We start from the raw sequence: 25,909 nt of genomic DNA, 5'->3' as shown, positions 1-25,909 counted from the left end.
CTGCACTGCACTTCCAGCATTTGAAAAGAATATTATTAAATTACCTCATCAATTATAGCATAGTAAGATATTAAATTACCTCATCAATTATAGCATAGTAAGAAGAACTGATAGGGTGAGGAACATGGGGATATGCATAAGTGTTAAAAAGGTTGGTTTAGGTGGAAGTATGCATCAGAGTATTTTGAGATGGTTCAGTCGCTAGCCTATCTAAAGTATTAGGAGGAAGGAGGAGAAGAACACCTTGCGAGGAATGGATTGAGGGCAAGAAAGACACACTGGAAAGGATGGGCCTAAATATTCCTGAGAGAGAGAGATGTGTGTGTGTGTGTGTGTGTGTGTGTGTGTGTGTGTGTGTGTGTGTGTGTGTGTGTGTGTGTGTGTGTGTGTGTGTGTGTGTGTGTGTGTGTGTGTGTGTGTGTGTGTGTGTGTGTGCTGAATGGCACAGTGGGTTTACTGGAGCTGAAAAGCACTGCTGGTAAGCCTTTGTATATGCATGAAGCAGCAAATGTTTTGTTGCACAATGGGTTTATCCACTAAAGTATGAATGTGCCTGTTTTGTGGTTTTTTTTCTGTTAGGGAATACAGTGGTCCCTCATTTTTACATGGGGATAGGTTCCAGAACCTACTGCAGAAATGCAAAAATCCCCTCTAAAAATCCTTATAACTGCCAAATACCTTGTACCCTTAGACTAAAATGCTTATAGCTGCCCATTTAAACATTTCAGTGCTTAATTTGATAGTTCAAACAAAAATATACCTTAAATTATCATACTAAAACAATTTAACATTATTTAAAAAAAAAAATACACCCCAAACCATCATCCCAAAACACCCAAAGTAACCTTACATTACAGTACTCTCCTACTACTGTTACTCTTAACTAGGCTATATACACCCCTAAAATGCTTATAACTGCCTATTTTAACAGTTCATCAATAAACTTGACAGTCCAAACAAAAAAACCTCAAACTACCATCCCAGAACACCCTAATATCATTTCAAAGTCATGTAAAATTAAGTATACCAGCCTACAACTGTTACTCTTAAGTATCCTCTATCATTCAGACACGCACGTTTTCTTTGGCTACGTTACTTTGCTCATCGTTCAGTACATACTGTAATGCACTGGGCGTACACTTTATGTATAATGATATTTTCCTGTTTTGTAAGGTGATTTTGAAATTATATTTATTGTACAGGTACATATTTTAGGATAGTACTAGTACTGTATGGGCATCTGAAATATGTGGGTAGTTTAGAACGACAGGACACGTACCTCCAAACAGAGCGCTAGGTTTGTTACATCATGTTAGTATTTTCGTGATTACGTACAAATACATGTATGGTAAAAAAATTATTTACTACAATAAGTTCTTGGTTTATGTCATTTTGTGGTTAGTCCTCACCATCTCCCATAAATTTATAAAAATTTCTTGTGCCATCATTCTCTCTCTCTCTCTCTCTCTCTCTCTCTCTCAGTATACATTTACTGAGAAAACACAGCAAAATATCTATAACATGTTATTTCACTTACAGAATCTATTTATATTATACTGACCTACTCACCATAAAAATATTTATAATCTGAATTTCATACATAGGCTCCAGCTGCAACTATCTCTCTCTCTCTCTCTTTTTTGTATATCAGTACTGTACTGTGCATATTCTTTAATGAAAATAACACCAATTACTGTACCACAAGCACAAAAAAACCCAAAATAAAAATAATCCAGCAATTCATGACAGATCGATGTAGGTAGCATTGCCATATTGTTTGCTTTATCTGATTTATTATATCACATTTCATAACATGTTTAGTTGACTATGATTACTGTACCACACATATTATAACAGTACACAAGAATATTTTATCACTGTAATCTAATCATTGTAAAAATATTTAAAATCCGAATTTCAGACAAAGGCAACTCTCAACATTCTCATCCTAGCCATAGTTTAAGTGCCTTTAGGTCTCGTCCCCAGCAAGTTACTGTGCTTCGACGTAACTATAAATACTTTAGTTCTCTCTCTCTCTCTCTCAAACAGTATACATATTACTTTAATGGCAAAAAAAAAAAAACAGCAAAATACCAATGCAATGTTATTTAATTTACAGAATCCATTTATACTGTGCTTAGACTTCTATGTAAAAACCACAGTTTCTCTCTCTCTCTCAAACAACATAATATCCTTTAATAAAAAAACAGCAAAATATCAATGAAATGTTATTTCACTGACAATCATTTACACTGTGCTTAGACTTCGATGTAAAAATCAGATCTCTCTCTCTCTCTCAGTAATATATATTTTAATGAAAAAATACAGTAATTAGTGAATGAATAGTGTTGCTCTACGAAAAAAGCAAATTAGTGATAATTTTAGAGATATGGCCCAGAGACAAATCCACAAATTAGTGAAATCCCCACCCCCCAAAACAAGTGAATGATGTGTTCAACAAAAATCCGTGACACAGTGAACCGTGGAAATGTGAAACGAGTAAAATTGGGGGAGGGCCACTGTACAGCTTAATGTTGAATGCAAAATGTTTTAAGAATGAAATTGATTTTCTTGGTACAAATCCATCACTTTATGCCTATACTGTCTTCAGATGCATCAGCTCTCTTTCCAGACATGGACCCCCCCGCAAAAAAAAAGCTGCTTATATCCATGCTCCCAAGTCCCTATATTAGTGGAAAATGGTCATAACAATTGTCTCCAAGCTCTATTGGGTAGGAGAACAAAGTATCTCATAAAGTGATGGGTTAGCATCAAAAAAATCTATTGTTTTCTGACAATTTGATATTTCAGAATTAAAATTCAATCAATTTACAACTGCCTGAGTAACTATGCCTATGGAAGGACACTTGCTGCTATATTCAGCCAGTGACACTGTATTACCCCCGTGTATACTGGGGGCCAACTGTAGTGTCTTTAGACACTGAAGAAAAACAATCACTCCCCCTTTTCTGCTCTTACAGAGCAGCACATAATGCAGGCCAATGCTTTGCTAATTGTGTGATAAACCTTGCTAGAGAGAGCATGTAACTTGCCTGTTCTACTAGCTGATAAGGCTACCACTTCAACCCATACTTCTTCCAAAGGGCTGACCTCTGCAGAAAGGAGGGAATGAACCTTGCACACACATGCTCTCTCTCTACACATCTATGTTGATCATCCTTAAGGGCTGGAGAATCATCAGGCATTATCATAACTATCATCTAAAACAAACAAGCCAAAGTCCTTAGCCATTCAAACCAAGAAATAATTAAGTTCAACAATAGCTATAGAGAAGAGGAACCCAAGTTGTCTCTTCAGCAAGGCAGTCAAGAGAAAGAACAACACCAATAGTCGAGTGAGTGGGAGAATCCCTTACCCGCTACTAATTAATTACCTTGCTACCAAGCTTCAATGACCACATTGGCTTTTGCTGAAGGTAATCCATATAGAGATAAATGGTTGTATTCTTGTAGGAACAAAGGGCTAGTATTAGAGAACCTCAGACATTCCAGCAACTCCCTCGTAACTATAACAGCCTGGTACTGGATTAAAAAAGCTTAGTTCCAAACCTTCCCACAATGTTAAAATACAATTACAAACAAATAACTATCTTAAAAGTCCATAAAAATATGATTGAACAGCAAAACTTCATAGGAAAAATCCAAAAGATGATACTTTTTTTTTCTTCAAGAAAAATTCTTAAACTTACTGTATCATTTCATTCATCTGAAGCAACTTGAGCTCCATCTCTGGGTGATCTGGACCATAACGATGACCACAGTGATCAACTCCCAAAAAATGCGCAATAATAATATCCCAGTCATCACGTGCTAATTCTTCATCTAGATGGCTAATCACACCATTGTCCACTGTGTGAAGATCCATGACGTTGAAAGAAGGATACAAAAAAGCTCTACTGAACCTGTAAAACATGAAGTAACTCAAATTTAACTTCACTTCATTACTGAGCAAGCTAGGCTGAGTAAACAAGTTATAAATGTATACTGTATTTTGTAATACAATACTTGAAATCATCATACACAAAACAACACCATGCTATACCACAATACATTCATGCCCTTTTATAGTTCTTGTAAAATTCTGTATCTCAGTGATGGGAGATTTCCACATTTTCAGTACATTTTGAGTTAGATTTTCATAGTCGTCTTAGCAAATACCAAAAAATACAAAAAACAACAAAAAATTAAGCCAATTTGCCCTAATAAAAAACAATACAAAAGGATCTTAAAATACTTCATTATAATAAATTAGCCTTTTAGTTACAGGGAGAGAGGGGCAAAGCAATCTGTGGTAAAACACTCAATTCTGAATTACCGCTTATAAGCTTAGAAGTAACATTTAACTTTTGATGTAATATTTACTTTGATTAACCCTTAAACGCCTACTGGACGTACCATACGTCAACTAAAATTGTCTGTCGGGTGTCAAGTGGACGTACCATACGTCGACTAAAAATGCTTTTTTCAAATATTCGCGGAAAAATAATTATAGGCCTAGTTTGCGAAAGGTTTTAAATCACGGCGCCTTGAGGGATGCTGGGAGTTCACGGATCAAGCTGTTGTTTTGTTTATAAGCGTCACCCAGACGCCGCATGCGTAATTTCCTCCTTCCCGCACCAGAAAGCATCAGCACCGCATCATCCGAGAGCGATTTTTTGACGCATCCGTGTTTTGCAGAACTTTGGCGAGTGTTTGCTTATTTGTGAGGCAACAGGACGTTTGCAGAGATGTCCCAACATCGTCAGGACCGTGAAAGGCGCATAATGCCTGTCGGTAGTGAGCATGTGAGACGAGTTTTAGACTGGGATGCTGGAGAGGGACCAAGCACCCAAGATGACCCAGCTTCTCAACGCCGTGTTGTGCGGCCACGTGTGACCGAAGGGGACCAAGGACCACATCCGTGCCTTTACGACCCCTAGGAAGCATCGGGGTGTCCTGAGGGCATCCGTAAATTTTTGAAAAAAACTTTTTCCTTCTCTGAAAATCCTGGCATTTCTTGAGTCACCTTGTCGTAATTTTTTCGCCGTTTTATATTATTCGTTACATAAAGTTATACATCAAAATGTGCACAATTTCATGTAGAATACAACAAAAAATAAATCATTCTTTTAGCTTTTAACAGTTTTGAAATATTTTCATTTAAATCACGATAACTGACAAAATTTTAACATTTGGTCAATTTTGACTCGACCGAAATGCTCGAAAAATGTAATCGTAAGCCAAAATTCTTACATTCTAGTAACAATCAATCATTTACCTTTATTCTGCAACAAAGGGAAAGTCTCCAGCACAATATTTTGATTTATGGTGAACTTTTGAAAAACTTTTCCTTCGCTCCGCTGAAAATCCTAGCATTTTTGAGTCACATTGTCGTAATTTTTCGCAGTTTTATATTATTCGTTACATAAAGTGTTATACATCAAAATGTGCACAATTTCATGTAGAATACAACAAAAATAAATCATGCTTTTAGCTTTTACCATTTCTGAAATATTTTCATATAAATAACGATAAATAGAAAAAATCAACCTTTGGTCAACTTTAACTCGATCGAAATGCTCGAAAAACGCAATCGTAAGCCAAAATTCTTACATTCTAGTAACAATCAATCCTTTACTTTCATTTTGCAACAAACAGAAAGTCTCCAGCACAATATTTCGATTTATGGTGAATTTTAAAAAAAATTTTTTCCTTCCATCCGCGCACGAACTCCGCTAAAAATCCTAGCATTTCTTGAGTCACCTTGTCGTAGTTTTTTCGCCATTTTATATTATTCGTTACATAAAGTGTTATACATCAAAATGTGTGCAATTTCATGAAGAATACAACAAAAATAAATCATGCTTTTAGCTTTTACCATTTTTGAAATATTTTCATATAAATAACGATAAATAGAAAAATCAACCTTGGTCAACTTTAACTCGATCAAAATGGTAAAAAATGCAATTGTAAGCTAAAACCCTTACAGTATAGTAATATTCAATCAATTTCCTTCATTTTGAAACAATTGGAAAGTCTCTAGCACAATATTTCGATTTATGGTGAATTTTTGAAAAAATTTTTTTACGTCCGCGCATTAGGAATTCATGCATCATTTTGTGATATTTCCTCTGTGTTGCTTTAATGGTTTTACAATCTGTTATATACCAAAATCATCACAATTTAGTGTACAATACAACTAAAAAAATTAACTCATTAGCTTTAACCGTTTTGCTTACAGCGATTTGTATACAATTATATATGAGTTTTTTTCGCTGTCATATATTCCAATATTTATATATGATAATGATATTTTTTTCATTTCTGATGGTTGCATACTAAACTTCAGGCAATGAGAAAAAGGAGCCAAAAATGAACTCTTAATCTTAAAAACTAAGCGTGCTGTGATTTTTTGAAAAAAACTTTTTTTCCGCTTCGGCGCTAGCTCCCAAACGCCACCGGCATATGGGAGACGTTTTTGTAAATAGGGCTTCGGCGTTTAAGGGTTAATAGTAAGCTGGTTTTGGTCTCAAAGCCAAACTATTTTACTTTATCACAGTACTTTCATAAAGTAAAAACAGCAAAACACATTGTTATTCAATTTTGTCTTCCACTTTTTCGAATATACGGCAAGTTTTATGAAATATAATACGGGAAAAATAAAAATATACTTAACCATTTTATGCGGCTCAATGCTGGTCAGCAACAAATATTAAAAAAAAACAATAAAAATACAAAAATCAATACAAAAAATTAAACGTAATAGGAAAAATGTTAAAATATGTAGAGTGATATACAGCAATATGAATTAAAGAATAAAACCACTTAGGTTAAAAATAGAATATTAAGACCGGGTTCTGGTCTAGAAAAAACCTATTGTTAGTAGCCGACTAATATCAAGAATTCTCTACTAGTTCCTCTAGGTTGGAATAGTGCCAGTGTTGATACACTGAATAAACACAAATGGACCCTAAGCAACAGTTCACACCTCTATCACAGATACAGCAATAACAGTGCAGATTGGCTAGGTCCATGTATTACTCTTAGGTATGTTTCAATGTGAATATAATTTTTCTGCTCCAAGAATTTTTATGTTGTGCAGTGCTTTATTGGCAAGATGTTGCAACTGTGTTTTCTAATAATATTCCTGTTTCATGTTAAAATATGAAATGTCAACCACAAGGGCATGCTCCCAAGTACATATCTTGTTTTCATTCATAGATCATGTGATTCCATATTCCTATGTCTCTTGGCTCCCTTTCTAATATTAAAACATATAGTATGGAGAGTACTTTTTAACAGATTTCATTATAATGAGGATTTTGTTACCTCTTATACTCGAGTTCTTTGCATAAGATTTGTCCACCACTTAGTTAAACACACAAGTCACATAAGATTTCACAGAAGTAAACCGACTCATGATTTTGGGCTATTTATCACTCATATTTCTGAAAACTGAACAAATCTTGGTAAATATAAGAAAAGATGTGTGTACAATGTATGGACATAAATAATGCCAAACCTCAAATATGAACTGCAGTATAATTTTTGTCTTACCTGCCAGGGAAGAGGCCACCCCAGGTATCATCTCCTAACATAGTAATTTTTTTCCCACATCCAACCAGCTGATCAACAATATTATCTTCATTTATCTCCTCACTGTTGGAAAAAAAAAAAAGACACTCTTAAATGTAAAACAAAACATATTTCTTAAATATAAGTGGCATATATACTTAATTAGTGTATTTCTGTTACACTACTAATAGTTTCTGGTGTTCAGAAATACTGTCTTTTGGCTAATAAAAATATTTCTAATAGTCAATTTTCTGTGCATGCAACGATAACTTCTTTACATGACAAAAGCCCATAAGCACATCCTCCAAACTCTATACTGAAAAGTTCCTCCTTCCACCTGTCTGAGTGTGCATCTAGGTTCCTAGTGTCAATGGTGGTGCATTTGGTCTGTACTAGCTGCAAACTAGCTGGGACTGGGAGGGGGGAACATCAGGTAAAACATAAGTTATATTGGTTTCAAAACAAACCCATTACATTATGACAGCTTGGTGTGGTGACAGTTCCCTTCCCCTAATGCTAAATTTTACAACGTTCTCCCTTCTTTTGTTTCCCTAAATTCCTATAATTTCAATCTTTCAATAGATGGATGTATCATATCTGTTGGTTTGGGCATTTTTTCATGCTACCATCTGGCCTGGGCTAGATAAAGACACAGGGCTGCTTCTACCATTAGTCTTTGTTACAAAAAAAATAAAAAAAACTTTAGTCTGGTTAGTTTATAACAACCAGAAAATACAGGATAACTGTATTTAAGTAGGAACACATTTTGGTCTCAGCAGCTTCCTTAGGGTGAGCCACATTTAAGCATGACTAAATTTTGAGGTAAGATTTGGTCAACACATACCTGGCAAAATTCTGACTGGCATCAATAAATGTGGGAAGGCTTCCTGTTGTGAGGCCCTTCAAACGTTGCAGAGTAGTTGTAGGAGCATCAGCTACAAATGGATATAATCGTGCATGCATTGGGTGTGATTTTATGGTGCTCTCAAATATGTCCATCTTGTTTTGATATGGTCTGGGATCTTTGATAGAGCTGTTATACGAAGCAAAATCATATCGTAGAGCATCAATTAAAAGAATTACTGCCTTTTTGAAGACGGGAGCTGTCCAGCAATCATTAGTATTTTTTAATCTGGTGTAATTTTTCAGGTGTAATGTTAAATCTTCAATATCTTTACATGTTGACTTCTTATCCACAACCTGTCTTGTCAGAAGAAATCCATGGCTGAATAGGAGAATCCCTACTGTCAGAAGCTCACCAATGCACAAAATCAGCACCAACACTTGACAGTTACCCACTCCTAGCGCCATCTTTTCTTGTGTAACATGCCACAATTCTGGAAAGTAAACCAAAACTAGTTGTTACAAGTTACACATTTTAAATTTTATAATTTCACATTCAATATTATCCTTATGGCTGTCTGGTTTCTTCCTCCTCATCTGCCTAAATTAAAAATGACAAATTTTTTATTAATTTGTATTTTTCAGAGCTAACAAAGCTGAGGTCTTAATGTAAGGATAAATCTTCTAGATCCAGTGGAAACTGGTTAAAAACAATTAAAATTGTGATGCAAGGAATTGGTAGCATCCGAGATTAGTCACTGGGGTGAAACGAAGAGGCAACTGCCACCTCTTCTAACCCTGTGACACATTCAGTTTCTTCCAGCCCAGGAATCACAAAGAGGGGTGCCTAGAGGTGGGTAGTATACGTTAAAACCGCAGGTTTGTTAGCTATGAAAAATGCAAATTAATTAAAAATTTGTCATTTGTTCAAATGCGGAACAAACCTGGGTCTTAACATAAGGATAGACTCACTTTTGGTGGGAGGAAAGAAAGTCTTGAACCAACTGGAGGTTCAGCACACCTAGTCTCACTTCCTGGATAAGTGAAAGCAAAGGAAGCAGACGCAAGCCTCTGACTTGTTAGATAAGTGGATATCAGTCAGACTACAGTACTGGGCTAATATACAACGTGAGGGTTCACTGTGTAGGCGGAAGTTAGAGATGTATATCTGTTCTGATAACAAACCATGATAGCCACCAGACTTGCTTGTTATCATTCCTCTCTCTCCTTGCTAGAGAGGGGAAAGACTTGCAACTGAAAGGTTATATTCATGTAGAATACAATAGTGTATGCTCAAACAGCAAGGCTACTCACTCATCTGTATCCAACCAGTTCCAGCATATGATGGATCAATCTTCTCACTGCCCACTGATAGAGAAGAAAGTGGAAAGGGAAAAGGAAAAAGACCAGAAGAAAGTGGAAAGGAAAAAGGAAAAAGACCAGTCATCTCAATCACTCTCATGTTCATGTTTGTATCTTGGGTAATATACAAACTGTCCCGCTAGGGGCACTGGATGAGCTACACAACTTGCTGAGCAGCCGTCACCAGACCCAAGGAAAAAAGTGTCCAAGTACCCGTGGGTAATGTCCCTTAGATAGAAGGATGTGAAGGTGGTTTGACAAAGCCAAGTACCAGCCTTCAAAACCCTCTGAACAGACAAATTCTTTTTGAATGCCAAGGATGGGCCTAATCCCTTAACATCATGTGCTTTTGTATGCATTGTCAGCATTAGAGGCTGAAGAAGAACTGTAGGCATGTCTAATTATTTCATTCTTGGACACTTCTTTCTTGTTAATTCCATAAATACATATAATTTTTTTCATTATTTTTGTCTCCATGTTTAAAGCTATTAGAGAATAGCTTGGTCCAGTTTCTTGATATTAGTCATGACAGGATGGTCAAGAAGTATTAAAGAAACTTAAGTTCAATGAATAAGAACAACTTCCATTATTAATGCCCTGGATGAGAACCAGCCTTATACGTTAAATACCATCTGGGGAAAGATAAAGCAAGAATCTACCTAAAACTACTTCGCCACGACGGCACCAAAGGAAGGCTCTCCAGAAAGGCCCAGGAATGGCCAGGAAGCCTTAGGCTATCCCTAAAAGAAGACAGGTCAGGCATTATAAGAACAAGGGTAACATGCATCAGGAGTTCACAGAAATGCACACAAGAAATGTCCACTGGTAGTATACAAGACCCATCACCAACTTAATGAGTCAAGAATGGTTGTCAATCAACTGCATCATCCATTGGCAGGCACTACTGGAAGTTACAGTTACTTTTCTTCCAGCCCTTCTTGTGGCAGGGGAAAAAAACATTTCTGGGTGAAGATGAAACAATGACAGTCAATTCCGAGAGATGATTCTCCCACCTGCAAAGACTTACTCTTTACTGCTTTAGGTTGGGTTAGGATGGGGGAGGGGGGGATTGGGGACTCAAGAAGAGTAAAGGCCCTTTAGCCAGGTAAAGACCCAACAAACAAGTTATAGATTAAATAAAGGAAAGCTAGCTTAGGATGCAATCTTGTATTTTGCTTAATGACTTTTATGGCACTCTCGGTCAGGTGAAGAACAATGGGAGAGGGGCCTTCCCCTACCCTGGTAAGGTCATACTCCCTTAGGTTAAATTAGGAGTGTCCCCATATTTGTCCTTGCTACATTTTAGATGATTCATACAGTTTTTGGTTTGTTGCTATAATGTTTATGAACCATATATCGTTCTGACTAAGTAGCGCAAGGTGTCATTTAAGCAATTCCTAGTTCTCTTAATGGTGCACTGCATTCATTCTTAGTTTCCTCCACAAAAACCCCAGGTTTTTACTGGAATCCTGCATAATTGGATAGCCTATAGGGGGCAGGGGTAAACAAAAACAAGTGGTTTCCACCAATAATAATGGCCAGAGCCAAAATGCATAACACAAGATAACCAGTATGAGCAATACATGGTTCATATGTATTGAATTAAGGGGAGCCTGTGGCAAAACAATCGAAGAATCCAAATTTTTCCTGATATTTCACATACGGACTCCTACACCTCGACTATATTCTCAGAAAATTTTATTAAAAAATTTGCAATAGTTTTGGAGTTATAGGCCAAAACCGTAACCCTACTATCACAGAAAATTACATTTTTTGTATAATGTAATGATAACTTCCGTATATTGGTAGTAATTTCAATTTAGCTATCAAAGAAGAATATCTAAATGCGGTATATGGCAACTATATCCTACACAAGTGCGTAGAGGCTCTGTTGGGTGAAGGAGTGTACCCACTTGGGCAATCAGTGGCACCTCGGCTCTCAACGAAGCAAGACGTTGTGCAGCCACGTGTTTTGACACACTTTTCATTCAGCGCACTTATATTACTTTGCAAGTCAATTTTTTGTATTTCTCTTGGCTTTGCAATACTTCTTTGTTCAGAAGAAACCATGCCAAGACCATGAAAATTTAAACATCTATGTTCCATAAGAGAAAGGAAGAAATGACATCATGAAGAGGGAGGCACCCAAGAGAGAGGCAAGAGGGAGACCAGGAGCCTAAATATATAAAATATAATTCAATATGCATAAAATAATAATCACAGATAACACCAATATGATATAACTATCAAATTTGCCATAAAAACCTCAAAGTGTGAGACAACAAGCAAATAAAAGGACAGACAAGCAAAAAATGTCATCATAAAACTTTGGAGGCCAATATCTCAAAACTAAAGTTATTGACCTTCAAATGGAAACTCAGATGTAACGAATTCACCTATCTCAATGAAACATAAGGCAAATGAAAGCTAAATAAACTGTCTACAAAACTAGTTTTTTTTTATTTTGTCCCAAAAATATTTTGGGGATTTATTTTTCCACAAAATCGATCCAAGATTTTTCAAAAATTGAAAAATATTTGTAAAAAAAATTGGAAAAAAACACTCTATTACTTTATTCTAATCTACAACACCTGTCTACCACGTAAATTTCAGCTCTTAGGTTTAGTTATGGCTGAGTTTTTTTAAAGAATTTTAGGGGGTGGGGTACCAGCAAATGGGGGCAAGAAGGAAAATATGAATACTGACCTTTTTGCCATACATAAACTGTACAATGCCCAAAATTTCAAACTGATTCATGCAAAAAAACCAGAGTTATTGATAAAAAATGATTTTTTCAAATGCTCTCCTTAAAGTACAGTAAATTAATATTACTGAAACTTCCATTTTAAATATTTGTTTCATATTGCCCTAAGACAAGCCATACCTTAAGGATAAGTTATGGTAAAGCTCAGCATCACAAGTAAGGTTACTTAAAAAGGCTGGGTTACTGTAGTAAGCCTACCTCTGCGTTTCCCTCATTTTCCATCATTCTCCCACTCAAAATACAGGAAATTTTTACTTTAATACCACAACAAACCATATGGAAATGAATATTAAAAATAATAGGTGGTATACAGCCTAGGTCTCAGTAACAGTATATCTGCAATAAATTTTGGGAAGATTTTTGTATTAATATATTAAGGAGACTTAAGAGCACAGTGCATAAACACCAATATTGAGTTGTCTGTAAATCCTACGTAAATGCACTTGTTACCAAATTCTGCAGGGGGGGGGGGCAAGATGAGCACAGCGGGCACAGGCTCCACAAACGAAAAACAAACCTAACCTTTCCTAGAATGTTGTGTCCTGACCTAGCCACACCTTACCTTCCTAACCTCACTAAGGGTGCCATTTCCTGACATGGCCAGGGGGGCGGGCAGGGGGGTGAGGCACTTTGGGCCTTTGGACCCCCCAAAAACACCGTAACACTAAACATAGGAAACAAGGACTACGCTTCCATTCGGAGGTAGTGTGCGAGTCTGATCCCGTCGTTCTGCAAACTAACCTTCCGCTGTATCACCTAAAAATGATCAGATCCACAGTGCCTTTTGGAACTTATAAAATGACCTACATTGGATACCGGTAGTACCGCAGCCCATGACAACTTGCCCCACCAAGCCTAAAAGCATCGTAGCCTAATCTCGATAAACACGCGAATTACCCTAAAGCAACCGCAACACAGGAAAAAGACAATCTGTTATGAAAAATGATAAACATTTACCGTTAAAACAGGCCTAAAAATACGTACGCCCCTACATCCCATGCTAAATCGTCAAGTTGCACGGCCACAGCTGAGCCGACGACACACTTTGTTGACGTTCTGCGGCTCCAGGAGAGATTAGGAAACGTCCCCGAGGGATATGCGACTTGCGAGTCCGTTTCCTTTCGATAATTTCGCGCCGGCTTTGTGTAATGTTCTTCAAGTGTACTATAATGCCATTAAAGTTACGTTCAAATGTTTATTCTTACCCTTTCAAGTTCATAACTATAAAATGTGAGGGTATCTAACTTTGCTTGGGAAGGATGTCAAAGTTTTCTTATATTTTGAATACTAAACCAAAGCATCACGATTAATGAAAACTGTTAAGACTTTTAATGTTCTTTAGCAACAAACCCTGATAGGAATGTTAACATAATAAACATAAACATACTTGAAAGAACTAGCGGAAATAGAAGTGTAAGCTACTGTATGTTTTTACAACTGACAAGACGCCTGGCACATGTCATGCAGACTGAAACTAAAGCAAAGCTTCAGAGTTATAAACAAGTAAAAAATGCGCCGAAGAAAGCAATCGAGTTTTCTGTACAGCGTTTAATGCTGTGTGAAACTTTCAGCCGTGGCCCAAGAAAGTCAGTTACGGTCTGGTGGTGGCCTCAACCACAGCCCATGAAACTCAGCCACGGCCCGGTGGTGGCCTGTCCTAAATAGTTGCCAGACGCACGATTATGGCTAACTTTAACCTTAAAGAAAATAAAAACTACTGAGGCTAGCGGGCTGCAGTTTGGTGTTTGATAATTGGAGGGTGGATGATCAACATACCAATAACATTGTATCTCTCTAGCCTCAGTAGTTTTTAAGATCTAAGGGTGGACAGAAAAAGTGCGGACAGACAGACAAAGCCATCTCAATAGTTTTCTGTAAACTGGAAATCTGTCAGCTGATGTCTAAATAAGTTAAATTCTTTTCATCAACACATAAAATTACCAGACTTTTGTCAAAAGACGGCGTGGGTCTTACTATAGAAATGTGTCAGGCATGTGTGAAGGGTGACAAAAGCAAAAGATTCGAAAAGCACGAATGAACGAAAGTTCGATAGAAATCATAATAAAAAAAAATGGAACAAATTTCATCTAAAAGAATAAGAGAAGTTGCAGAAAATTAGTAAAATTTTGTCTCATTTTGTATAGACGGTCACTGTTTTGCAATAAGCCATAAGAGACAAGCTTGATTATGACGCTCATTTGTTATAGTGGATGCAGTTTTAACTCTTGAACAGAATGGAATATAAAGTTTAGGTCAAAGGCCAAGCACTGGGACCTATGAGGTCATTCAGCGCTGGAAAGGAAATTGAGAGTAAGGGGTTTGAAAGGTGTAACAGGAGAAAAACCTCCCAGTTGCACTTTGAAATATTTGTTAGAAGAGGGTGGAAAGCAAGATGGGAAGAAAGATAATATGAATGGAGGTACAGTAAAAGGAATGAAAGGGGTTGCAGCTAGGGGCCGAAGGGACGCTGCAAAGAACCTTTAGTAATGCCTACAGTGCACCCTGTAAGGAGCACTAATGGTGCTAACCCACTATGGTGATTTTAATTCTTGAATAAAATCTATTTACTCCTAAAAACCATTAACATTAAAAATTTTTTTACAGATCCTTCGATATCATTAGAACTGCCTTAGTACCATAAATGGCAGTCTATTGAAACTAACTGTCAAGTAATGTAATATAATACTCTCCCACTGCAATCTAAAAAATCAAAAACAATTTTAAGTCTCCTCTCAGGCTCTGCCTAGTTATCAAGTCCCATCATCGAGCTGCTTATCCAAGTCAAGTAAGAGGGTGACTTACCATTCACATTAATCAAAAACAAATATGACATACTAATAATTTCCAACTTTCCAATTGTTCTTATCAGGATTAACACTAACGAACAAGGACCTCTGTACCTTAGCCAACCTGCATCTAAAATTCTTCTTGGTCAGTTCTAACTAAACTCACTTCACTATGAACCTCTTTACTCTTCTTCAATGGTTTGGAAGAGTCTGAATTTTCACTACAGTTAAACTTCAAAATCAGGATGAAATTCATTCTGAAACTTTCTATATCCATTTTTAATTCTAATTGCTAGATGTAGGAGGGCTGAAAAAGAGACTATGGTCATCTCTTTGCAGCTTACTGGGTAAGTTCAACTCAGGGGCAGTCCGAACAGCCTCGCTTCTTGTTTTAGGAGAACACATTGCATAGATAGTTCCAGATTTTGTGGGTTGCGCTGGCTGCATTGTAGCAGTAATTGAACTTGATGCAATGACATTTATATTGGTGGTACTCATTAATGTTTATAAGCACAAAAATGTGTTAGTCAAGTGCCACAAACTGTGGCATGGGAATTGTCCTGTGCAATATGTTGAGTGATGGCCTGTCTTAAGGCTTTAAAAACAAGAGTAAATTAATTGTTTTGTGTCCTTGCATCATATAGTTGGTCAAAGCAATACAAATTTTGTTGCTATGCTCTCCTCAACTACAAGATCAAAGGGTGTATTGAGTGGGGTACTAAACATTTGGGGTGTTTTGTGGTCATGTATGTGGCTCCATGAAGAGATGGCTATATGGAAGCCATTAGAATTATTGTTGTCCTTTGGCGAGGTGGAGAGTGGGACCACCCATTATGTGTGGTTCCTGTGGTAGCCAGAGTCAATACATCTCTAATCGTGGGGCTATAAGTGTTTGCATCATGACAGAGAATAGCCAAGGTCTCTTGTGATACACATCAGATGCAAATTCAGTCTTCCAGCATGGACACAAGTATCTTTCAGGCCCTTTTATAACAAGATGCTAATCAGTTCCATGTGAGGCATAAGGCATTCAACTTATAGCTGTGCCAAAGTCAACAATTATTTTTCGAAGGTAACCATAAAGTCTACCACCACAAACATAACATCCGTCATTATAAACACTGCTCTCCCAGGATCTTTAAGGCTATCTTATAATTTTCTTCAGCAAGCTGAAGACTAAGGATTACTTCACATGCCTCTCCCTTGAGACTACCCAGCAGTTGTTCAAGTTTCACATCTGGCTTGCTGGTTGTAAACATGGTCCATTTTTCAATTTTCCATATAAAGACTGAAATGATGATCTTTAGCATCTTCAACAGGGGTATGACCTGCTGTTGATCTACGGATATACAAAGGTTCTGACTCTTGTTTTTATCAAAATCCACACAACAGTTACAGTTCGAGCAAGATTTGTCTAAATTCTAATATTTTAACTTTCAGTATCATAAATCTTTACCTTCTGCTGGTATAAATAAAACTGAAACCAGTACTCACCAAGGTTTCCTGTAGCTGGTTAAGGTCACAGAATGAGCTTGCCTTCTCTTCATGTTGGAGGAATGTAAATTTTAGAGAAATTTATCTGGTGTTTATAGGAGAAAAATAAAGTTAAATAATTACGGTAAGAAGACTACCATCGTGTTCAAAATTTCAACTTCATCTGGGGTCAAGGGAAAAGGCTATCCTTCTCTGTATACAAAAGTACAACTGCATCAATTATTTTAGGAAGTAATCATGACAACTCACTACCAATTGCCAAGACTGCTCAACATTATAGTCCACAAGTGTGAGTTTATAGGCTATGCTTACCTAGAAATTAGGTAGAAACCATATGTCAGTCCCAGACATGGGGAGATGAGTTTCCAACAATGTCTAAAAGTCTTCATAGGTAGTTTTAACCCATTCACTTAAATACAAGTCTACTTACTCTTATTCAAGGTTTTGGGAGTCTGAATTTTTATCAAAATCATACTTCAAAAGTGGGGTGATAGATACACTAAGAACTGTACAGTATACACATTTTACTTCCAGTTACTAAAGGGAGGAAGGGTGAGAAAGAAACGGACCACAATCACCTCTCTTCTTCTTGGTTTAATTCTTAGTCAGGGTCACTGTTTTTAATGAGCTTTTTCCATGTATTTCTATCTTGTGATTATTTCACTATTTGTTTTGGCTGGTTTTATGGATGGATGACCTTCCTGACTCCAACCCTTGCCATCCAGGCTTGGGAAAGACAATCACCTCTCTGCAATCATCTAACCAAGATTGGATAAGGGGGAAGTGCATGGTGAAAACTTGTTCCTACCTATGCATTTAAGCAGCTTTATTGTTTTACAAATATATTAGATGGTCAACAGATTTAAAACAAAATATACAGCAGTTATAAATTTAACATCGACCCTTGTCATTTGTCTCGACAGAAAGTTGAAGGGGAGGCTGTATCTCTATGCCTCTTGCCAATAACAGATGGGATGCTTTTAGTAGAGGGCACGTCGTAAAGCAACTGGCTATCAAATGTTCCTCACGTGGTATACCAACCATTTCTGAGCCTAGGGCATGTCTCCTCACTGAAGAACTGCAACACATTTCAGCCAACAAGGAATAAACTACTTTAAAAATTTGGCAGTCATAAAATATTACCATTAACATATTTTCTACCAAATAACAAAATTGACACTTAAGACACATTAGACTATTCTCCTCAATAAGTACTCTCAACTTTTGCTATAAACTTACCAAATTTTAATATTCACAGTGCATACAGCACCAACACTTAATATTCAAATGCAATGATCACGTCCTAGGCTAAGCTAAGCATGCTTTACAATATCCTACAGCTGTACCTTGAAGATTGCTGAAAGGTCTGTCTTTCTCTTCATAAGTGGGATTTCAATTTTAAAGAAATTCACATTAATTTTACAGAGAAAAATGAGATCAATACAAGTAAGGCAAAAGTACCATCATGTTCAGAATTTCAATTTCAATATTTGGGTTCAAGGTGCAACTTCCTTATGAATAAGAATAAACTTCAACTAACTCTCATCTTCTCTGGAAGAGAAATAAACATTGCTTGGGCCAGTAATAGTATAGTGTATGACGAATCCTTCAAGGAACAATATCTAGTACAGCTATTACACAGTATTTACATCACCTGTCAAACAAAAATCAAATTAAGTATTTCACTACACTAGATACACAACCAGTTGAAGCTGACCAATCAAAAGGCTGCGATGAATTCTTTTGCCTCAACCTTAGTTCAAAAAAAAAAAAAAAAAAAAAAAAAAAAAAAAAAGTTGCAGTACAATCTCCACATGATTTACTAGTTTTGGGTTCAAATCTTCACCTTCAATTCACTTGCCAAAGTTAAATATCTTGAGGATGGCAACTTTTGATTTTGGGTCAAAGTTAATCTAATATTAACTGTAGATAAAACACTATGCACTCAATTTTCATACGGAATTTTATTATTATTAAAATCACAGGGAGTTTGAAGGAAATATATTCTATCTGTTCAAAAAATGGGGTGACATATACACTGAGAAAACAGGAATAAAACTTTACGCATAATATTCAACTGAGGGAAAGGTGGGGAAGGATAGGTGCTGACCTGAAGTAAATCAAGTAATAGCAACTAGTAAAAAGGGAAAAATGTTTCAGGATTGCTAGCAGGCTGGATACATGAAAAATAAAAAATGTGATTTCTATGATCACGATACGGGGAAAACTGGTATAATCATAAAATATCATAATAAAAATGGAGTCACAAACTTTTTGAATTTTGTCTCAAGGAAGGCGTTGCCTATGCCTTCAGCTAATTACAAGAAGAAGGCCTACATATGAGGATGTGTTAAAGGGTCTTTGGAACTAATGATCCCCTCTGGCTATCTCCATTAGTTCCTTGGTCAAATGCCAGCCTCTATTAGTTATAATGCAGAACCAGATGAGATATCAACCTTAAAGCTGACGCCTTCCTCAAAGAAACACTCACCCTTGTATTGCATCCATCTAAGCATCAAGAACAAATCATGGGGAATGAATTCTATGTGCAATGAACGTAGATGAACGTATGTGTCATGATGGGGACTTAAATGATTTACTGAGGGCCTAGTCTCACTGTTTTGGGAAGTGTGTTCGTCAAGTATTGAACAAGAATTGTTACAACTTCCACCACAAGGGTAGCCTTAAATACAATAAAGTAGAAGTATGTGCCCTCGCCTTAGTTCATCACAACCTCACCAGTGCTCTGAATGAACAGCTGTGGAGGATTCCCTGTAACACTTTATAATCAAGACAGCCTTCTTGTTGACATTTGCTCATCTAAAAAGTTAGTGAGTTAAAAGCCTTCTCTAGCAATGTCACACATACCAAGGGTTGGTGTTCACTCGATCTGTTATTCACTCTAGATTTTGTTGCCAGGATCCAGAAAGCTGGTGCTCCAGGCTGCACTACAGCTGCATTTACTATTCCAGTGATACATTAGATATTCTATTTTGCTTGGTGAGAACCTGTCAGCTACCTCAGTTCTTTTAGTCTATACATCTGCAAAGGAAAAATGTTTCTAAGAAAAATGTCACGCATTGGCTAAGACCGGTCATCCTACAGGAATATTCAGATATTTCATATGAGGCCATCTCAACTTCTCTGGTATTCAAGAGGAATATTAAGATTTCAGCTATCCTAAATGCAGGTAGGTGGAGATGTAAGTTGAGTTTTGCTGGCTTTTATCTGAAAATTTATTAAATACAAGGAAATGGGGTTGCACTCGTTAAGAATGTTAGTTGCAGCTAGTCTATTTTTACCAAAGGCATGTGTTTTGCAATCATCTTTCTCTTCCTCCTTTTAGCCATCACCCTTGTTCGTTCATCTTCATTCTAAAGAGATATAAGTTTTACAGTACAGTACCCTATGAGTATACTTTAGAAACTTGGTTCCCAACTTATATTGTCTCCAAGGATCTGGTGCGTACATCCTTCCTTTGCAAAGATTGGGATTTTTCCCTGCTTGATCTTCTGCCTAAATAGATTCAGGCTCGATATGACTGACAGGTTTGCCAAGAATTTATTAACTTTTCATAATAAAACATTTTTCATATAACCCATCAATAATATACTAATTACCCACCTGTTATTCCCTCAGTCTCACTGCATCAGGTCTAATCTACACAACTGAATTAGCTGGCAGTTACACCAACTGATGTTCCACAGGTACACATGCACTGTTCCTCACTGACTTCTTTCAATTTTATGACTTCAGGCTTGTTGTGCCTGTGGAACAATTTGACCACAATATGGGCTCAATATGACTGATGGATTTGTATGGACTTGTATGGAGAGAGAGAGAGAGAGAGAGAGAGAGAGAGAGAGAGAGAGAGAGAGAGAGAGAGAGAGAGAGAGAGAGAGAGAGAGAGAGCAACTTAGTATGATTATATTCTTTAGTGCATTAATATAAATGGAACTTCCTTCAATTTCTTTTAAACCTACAATATTAATTAATACGCAAGCCAGATTTAGCATGCTCATATTTAATGGATCAGCAACCAAAACCTTATTCAATATCTACTGAGTTTGTCAATTAAAGATCAGGCTTGACAGAGCAAGGAAAACATATAGAGGACCTTAGCTGCTTGGGAAATGTGTTATTTTGATCTCAGTGCTGAAAATCAGCATTAAATACCTGCTTTCATATTCCCACAATCCAAAAGGGGCTAGAGAGAGAGAGAGAGAGAGAGAGAGAGAGAGAGAGAGAGAGAGAGAGAGAGAGAGAGAGAGAGAGAGAGAGAGAGAGAGAGAGAGCATGCACACCACAATATTCATTACCAGAAAGCACTTTAAAATACCTGGTACACATATATAACCACACTTGGAATTGAATCTATGACTATCCTTACAAAGGTACTATACTGTAGATACAATCATTGCTATAGAAGTGCAATTGCCAGCTTTACTTAGTCAAATTCACTATTATGTCACTGAAATTTTGGACTGAGAGAGAGAAATGGAGAGGGCAACATACAAGTGGGTGTATTCTTTTAATTGATTAAGATAAGTGGAGGTATCTCAAAATCCTTAAATATACAACACTTCATACATACTGTAATTCTCCTTAAAAACATATCATCTAACATGCACTACAAAATATAATACTTATGACAGGAGTTCCAGATACAATATGAAATGTTTTTCTTATTCAAGAGTTAATCCACTAAATACTTATAAGCAAAGTAAAACCAGAAGGTAAAGTGTCTCATTTTACTGTTCACAGTAATTTTCATTGATTAAAAATTATCTTTGTATCATTCAAAATTGTGTAAATATCAAAACAATTGCCAGATGACAGGAAAAATTTCAAATTACATAATATAAAAAAAATCCATTCAAGGATCACAAAGGCATCTTAAATTAACTGACACAGGAAGCCATGTTACTAAAAATAACACCAAAAAGTACATCAATCAATGCCAAATAAGTAAAAGTTTCATCCAGTCAAATTAGAGTTAAATATTTATGAAGAACAATAACAAAAAAATTGTACCTAGGGTTTAAAGTCCTAAACATTAAGGCATTAATTTCCTCGGAATTTAAGCAGTCTTGCAATCATTATGACAATCCAGCAGAATTATACTCTTAGTCTTTAGGTCTCACACTATCTGTCAACTTGACACATTCTTTGTAATTATAGTATATAATCTCAAATTTCACTGCTAATCAACTCTTGCACCAAACTTCTTGGAGATTCTGTGGTACTTAAAAACTTCTTAAATAACTCCTTCCCTTTCCTGAAAGGAGGAAAGGACATCTATATGAGACAATGCTTTGGAATTAGGACAAAATAAAAAAAATTGTATACAGTGAACCCCCCGTATTCGCGGGGGATGTGTCCCACACATCCCCGCAAACAGGTCAAATCCGTGAATGCTTAAAACCCCTCTAAAAACACTTAGAACTGCCCATTTTGATAGCTTAAACCAAGAAAAACCCTGTAAAAATGCTTATACCTGAGTATTTTAATAGTTTTATCACAAAAAGTACATTTATTCATGAAAATTATATGAAAATACAGTAATTAGTGAATATTTCTCAGTGAAAAATACCGCGAATGGGCGAATTTTCCGCGAATGATGGCTAGATATGTTCCACAGAGAAACCCGCAAATACGTGAGTCCGCAAACCATGAGAATGCGAATATGGGGGTTTACTGTACATACAAATCACTGACTTTTTTAGTCGTATGCCCTCATAAGGGTTCCCACTTACATCGTGCCTTGTGTAACACACTAGAGAATAACTACCACAGAATAACAGTTGCTATATAGCTCACTGATTACATAAATCTCTTTCTATGGAATAAACCACTGTCTCAGGTGACTATTCGTTGCCTGAGAGTAATGACCATATAAGTACCCAACTTTGTTAAATGGAAAGAAGATTGTACTACTCACTTGGTGGTGGCGATGGTGACATCCAACCCCTCAACCTGTCCCAACACAGTTGTTAAAGCTGCAGTCCCTATGTTCCCATTAGTATGAATCTATAATACAGCCTGCAAACTCTAGCAACTGCATGCCCAAACTTATCTCCTATCTTTGGAAGATCCTCTATGCAGTTATACCTTGGTTAACAGACTTAATCTACCCCAGAAGGCTGTCCTTTTAACTGATATGTCCTTAAACCCAAAAGAATTCTTCCCACATGAAATAATGGGAATTGGGTTAATCCATTCCAGATTTCCAGAAAATAAACCAAATGAAAGCATCTTAACTCAGATTTGACAGAAAAAACAACGTAAATACATGAAATAAATGAAAATGAATAGGAGAGATGTTATTGTTTGAAGGAGGAGTCCTCTCCCATAAAAACAGCAGGCAACAGTGCATCTGGGGTTGTTTCTTTTTTGTCTCTTTCTACTGCTTTCTTCTTTAGACCCACTGTGTTTCTGTCTCATTAGAAACTAGTCCAATAATGTTGGTTTTACTTGCATTTAAAAATGTTCCTAGAGTGAAACAGCATTATCATTCAGCAGGTTTATAACATGGTTTGCTACAGCTTTGTTAGGGTAATATTTTTCAGCGAAACTTTGCATCTCCCCCATTTTGGACACTTATTAATGAACTAGAAACATCCTCTTCCATATTTCTATCTACTGTACTTTTCTTTCTGGTTAGCTGTCATTTCTAACTTCTTATTGCTCCATGATGATGTATTCATATTAACCACTAAAAATAACACAACAAAACAACACAGTTCAGCAGAGTTGTGCACTGGACGACAGCTACAAGCAAACTATCCGTTAGTGGAGACTGTTTTATCACATATAAATGCTTGGAAAGACTACTGAAAATCACTAATGATGTTATTGTTACTAAATACCTAAAAAATAGGAAACCTTGCATTGATTATCCTCTCATTCTACATTTATACTGCATTCAAATACTGTAAAATACTATATGACAACATACATATAAACACTAAAAAGAATGTAAAATTTTACTGATTAATTCTGATATGTAAGAGAATAATAATAATGCTAAAGTGCTATTATCCTCAAGACATTTCTTTGCTAAATGAGAGAAATTGGAGGATGAATGTGTCTTATGAATGCTGCCTTTGGCAACTGCATCATCAGTGGCAATTGAGCTAGACAAATCAGCAGACAGCATGTTACTAGCATTTGGCGCTAAGGAACTTATCTCCAAAGAGCACCATTCATGTGGGGAAACAACAGCTCCTGGAGAAGCACTTTCATCTGATGCTGAAGGATAAAGCGATGAGCACAGCTCATTATGTATCTCAGCACTCGTAGAGACATGATAAGCCTCCAAAAATGGTGATCTAGTACAACAAATATGTATGGGAAAGAGATCCCTTCTATCAAAAGGGGTAGATAAATCATCAGGCAGATTCTAAAAAATCTTATGTAAGCTTAATTCCATTTGCTTATGCAGTGAAGCACAGTGGTAGTGTTCGTTTTAACCTGCCATTTTAGTGGACTCAAGAGACCAGGGGAACTGAATCAGTAGGCCTCTGAGAGGTAGATGAAGCTGAAACAGAAAGGGGTTAGAGATATATCTGAAGCAGAGGATAACAAGTTCTTACCTGAGCTCTTAGGGTATCTATTGCTCTTTCTAATATCAAATAGTTGCCACTGGGACTGAGATTTCTCCCTATACACTTTGCAAAGCAGATCAGGGGTACAAATTGACAGGCACCACATTATAAATAAAGCTCTGTCTCTAAGCTAGGCATGAAATTACTGCAATGCTTACAAAATGTGTTGATATATCTATGCTAAACCATGATATGAAAAATTATTCATTTAAAAAATGTATAACTGATCACCTTAAGAGGGCTCAAACAATGAACTAGATCCCAAAACCAAATAATGTATCACAACTCTTTCACAAAGTAACACAAACTATGTAAGTAATAAAACTTTTGTCTGATAATCATGAATCATTAAGTATCAATTGTGGTAAAAAACCAATGGCGTGGAACATAATGAAAATGCATTATGTACTCCCAATAAGAAAAATCATAAAAACTAAATGACTGTGCAAAACAAATGATGTAGTCTTTGGTATTTGATCTGAGCACAAAAAAACAGAGCACTAAGAATAGCAAAGATCATTTAATATAAACAAAATCCTAATTAAAGAATATCAGCCAAGAAGAATGGGTATTCAAAATAAAAAGAAGACCTACAGTGAGCAGTCTGTAACAGAATGACACCCACCAGAAGCTCAAATAAGCAGCACTTAACACACTTATTAAACCCTAAGGTACACTAATTATAAAGATTAAGATAAAATCACCACCTAGACAAGGAATTGAAAGACAACACATATACAGCATTGTAGTCTGAAACAGTGTACACCAAGAATTGGTGCAGCTCTGGGAAGAAGTCTATGGGTCTCATCGGATCAACAGACCCACGTGATAGAATCATTTTCTGCCAACCGAGGAGCTCTGGAGCCAGGGCATGTAGAGAGTGAGTTGGATATTTTTTTTTTTTTGGCACTGGAAATGGAGTCGACACACCTCAAGGCTGTTGTAAATTGATGGGTTTTTAGCACCAACTGAAGAATGCATTATTGTCTTTCCTAAGGTCATTTTAATATTCATTATTCCTTCATTTATTTCCCTTGCTTCCACCACATCTACAACCATTTCATCCTTAACCAGTCTGCCTATTCCATTTTCTTGTCTCACCATCATTCATATTTCTCTGCACCTCTTACCTGTATCCCTTTAGAGATATATAATTATTTGTCTTCAGATTATTTTAAAATCCCAGTAATTACAAAAAGATGTTATAATATACAGAGATTATTTTACCTTTTCATCCCGCATATTTTTGCAAGTTCCTTAGATTTATCAGAAGCTCTTTTCAATACAGGAGGTGGGATTTTTGCAAGGCGAGCTACATTAAGACCATAACTCTGCCCGGCACTTCCAGCTGTTAGTTGATACAAAAATGTCACAACCTCTACTCCATCTAATTCTGTTGACAGAAATAAAAGGTCAACATATGACGATGTATGTCTAATTCAAATTATGTAACTATGCAAAGAAAAAAAAAACTGCATA

General features: G+C 36.5%; 2 protein-coding genes across 9 annotated transcripts in view; both read right to left on the bottom strand.

The window, feature by feature from the left end:
* PIG-O (phosphatidylinositol glycan anchor biosynthesis class O) overlaps positions 1 to 14,008 on the bottom strand; it is a 33,634-nt gene extending 19,626 nt beyond the window's left edge. For 2 of the 6 annotated variants that reach the window (XR_010856275.1, XM_067122461.1), the window contains exons 1-4: positions 13,528 to 13,661; positions 8,419 to 8,911; positions 7,557 to 7,658; positions 3,710 to 3,922 (exon numbers count right to left, since the gene is read on the bottom strand). Coding sequence is in view for 4 of the 6 variants with exons in the window: in XM_067122461.1 (XP_066978562.1) it covers positions 3,710 to 3,922; positions 7,557 to 7,658; positions 8,419 to 8,885 (782 nt within the window). In the remaining 2 variants the exon portion in view is untranslated. Of the gene's footprint in view, positions 1 to 3,709; positions 3,923 to 7,556; positions 7,659 to 8,418; positions 8,912 to 13,500 lie in introns of all 6 variants that reach the window. The other 4 variants (XR_010856274.1, XM_067122460.1, XM_067122459.1 and 1 more) reach the window with 3 other exon arrangements.
* Positions 14,009 to 21,560: 7,552 nt separating this feature from the next.
* LOC136849227 (DNA mismatch repair protein Msh3-like) overlaps positions 21,561 to 25,909 on the bottom strand; it is a 95,209-nt gene continuing 90,860 nt past the window's right edge. For all 3 annotated transcript variants that reach the window (XM_067122441.1, XM_067122440.1, XM_067122442.1), the window contains exons 20-21: positions 25,658 to 25,823; positions 21,561 to 22,101 (exon numbers count right to left, since the gene is read on the bottom strand). In XM_067122441.1, coding sequence (XP_066978542.1) covers positions 22,014 to 22,101; positions 25,658 to 25,823 — 254 coding nt within the window. In that variant the 3' untranslated portion in view covers positions 21,561 to 22,013. The remainder of the gene's footprint in view (positions 22,102 to 25,657; positions 25,824 to 25,909) is intronic.

This window comes from Macrobrachium rosenbergii, chromosome 20 (assembly GCF_040412425.1).
Source record: "Macrobrachium rosenbergii isolate ZJJX-2024 chromosome 20, ASM4041242v1, whole genome shotgun sequence".
NCBI lineage: Eukaryota > Metazoa > Arthropoda > Malacostraca > Decapoda > Palaemonidae > Macrobrachium > Macrobrachium rosenbergii.
This window is presented reverse-complemented; position numbering and strand designations above follow the sequence as displayed.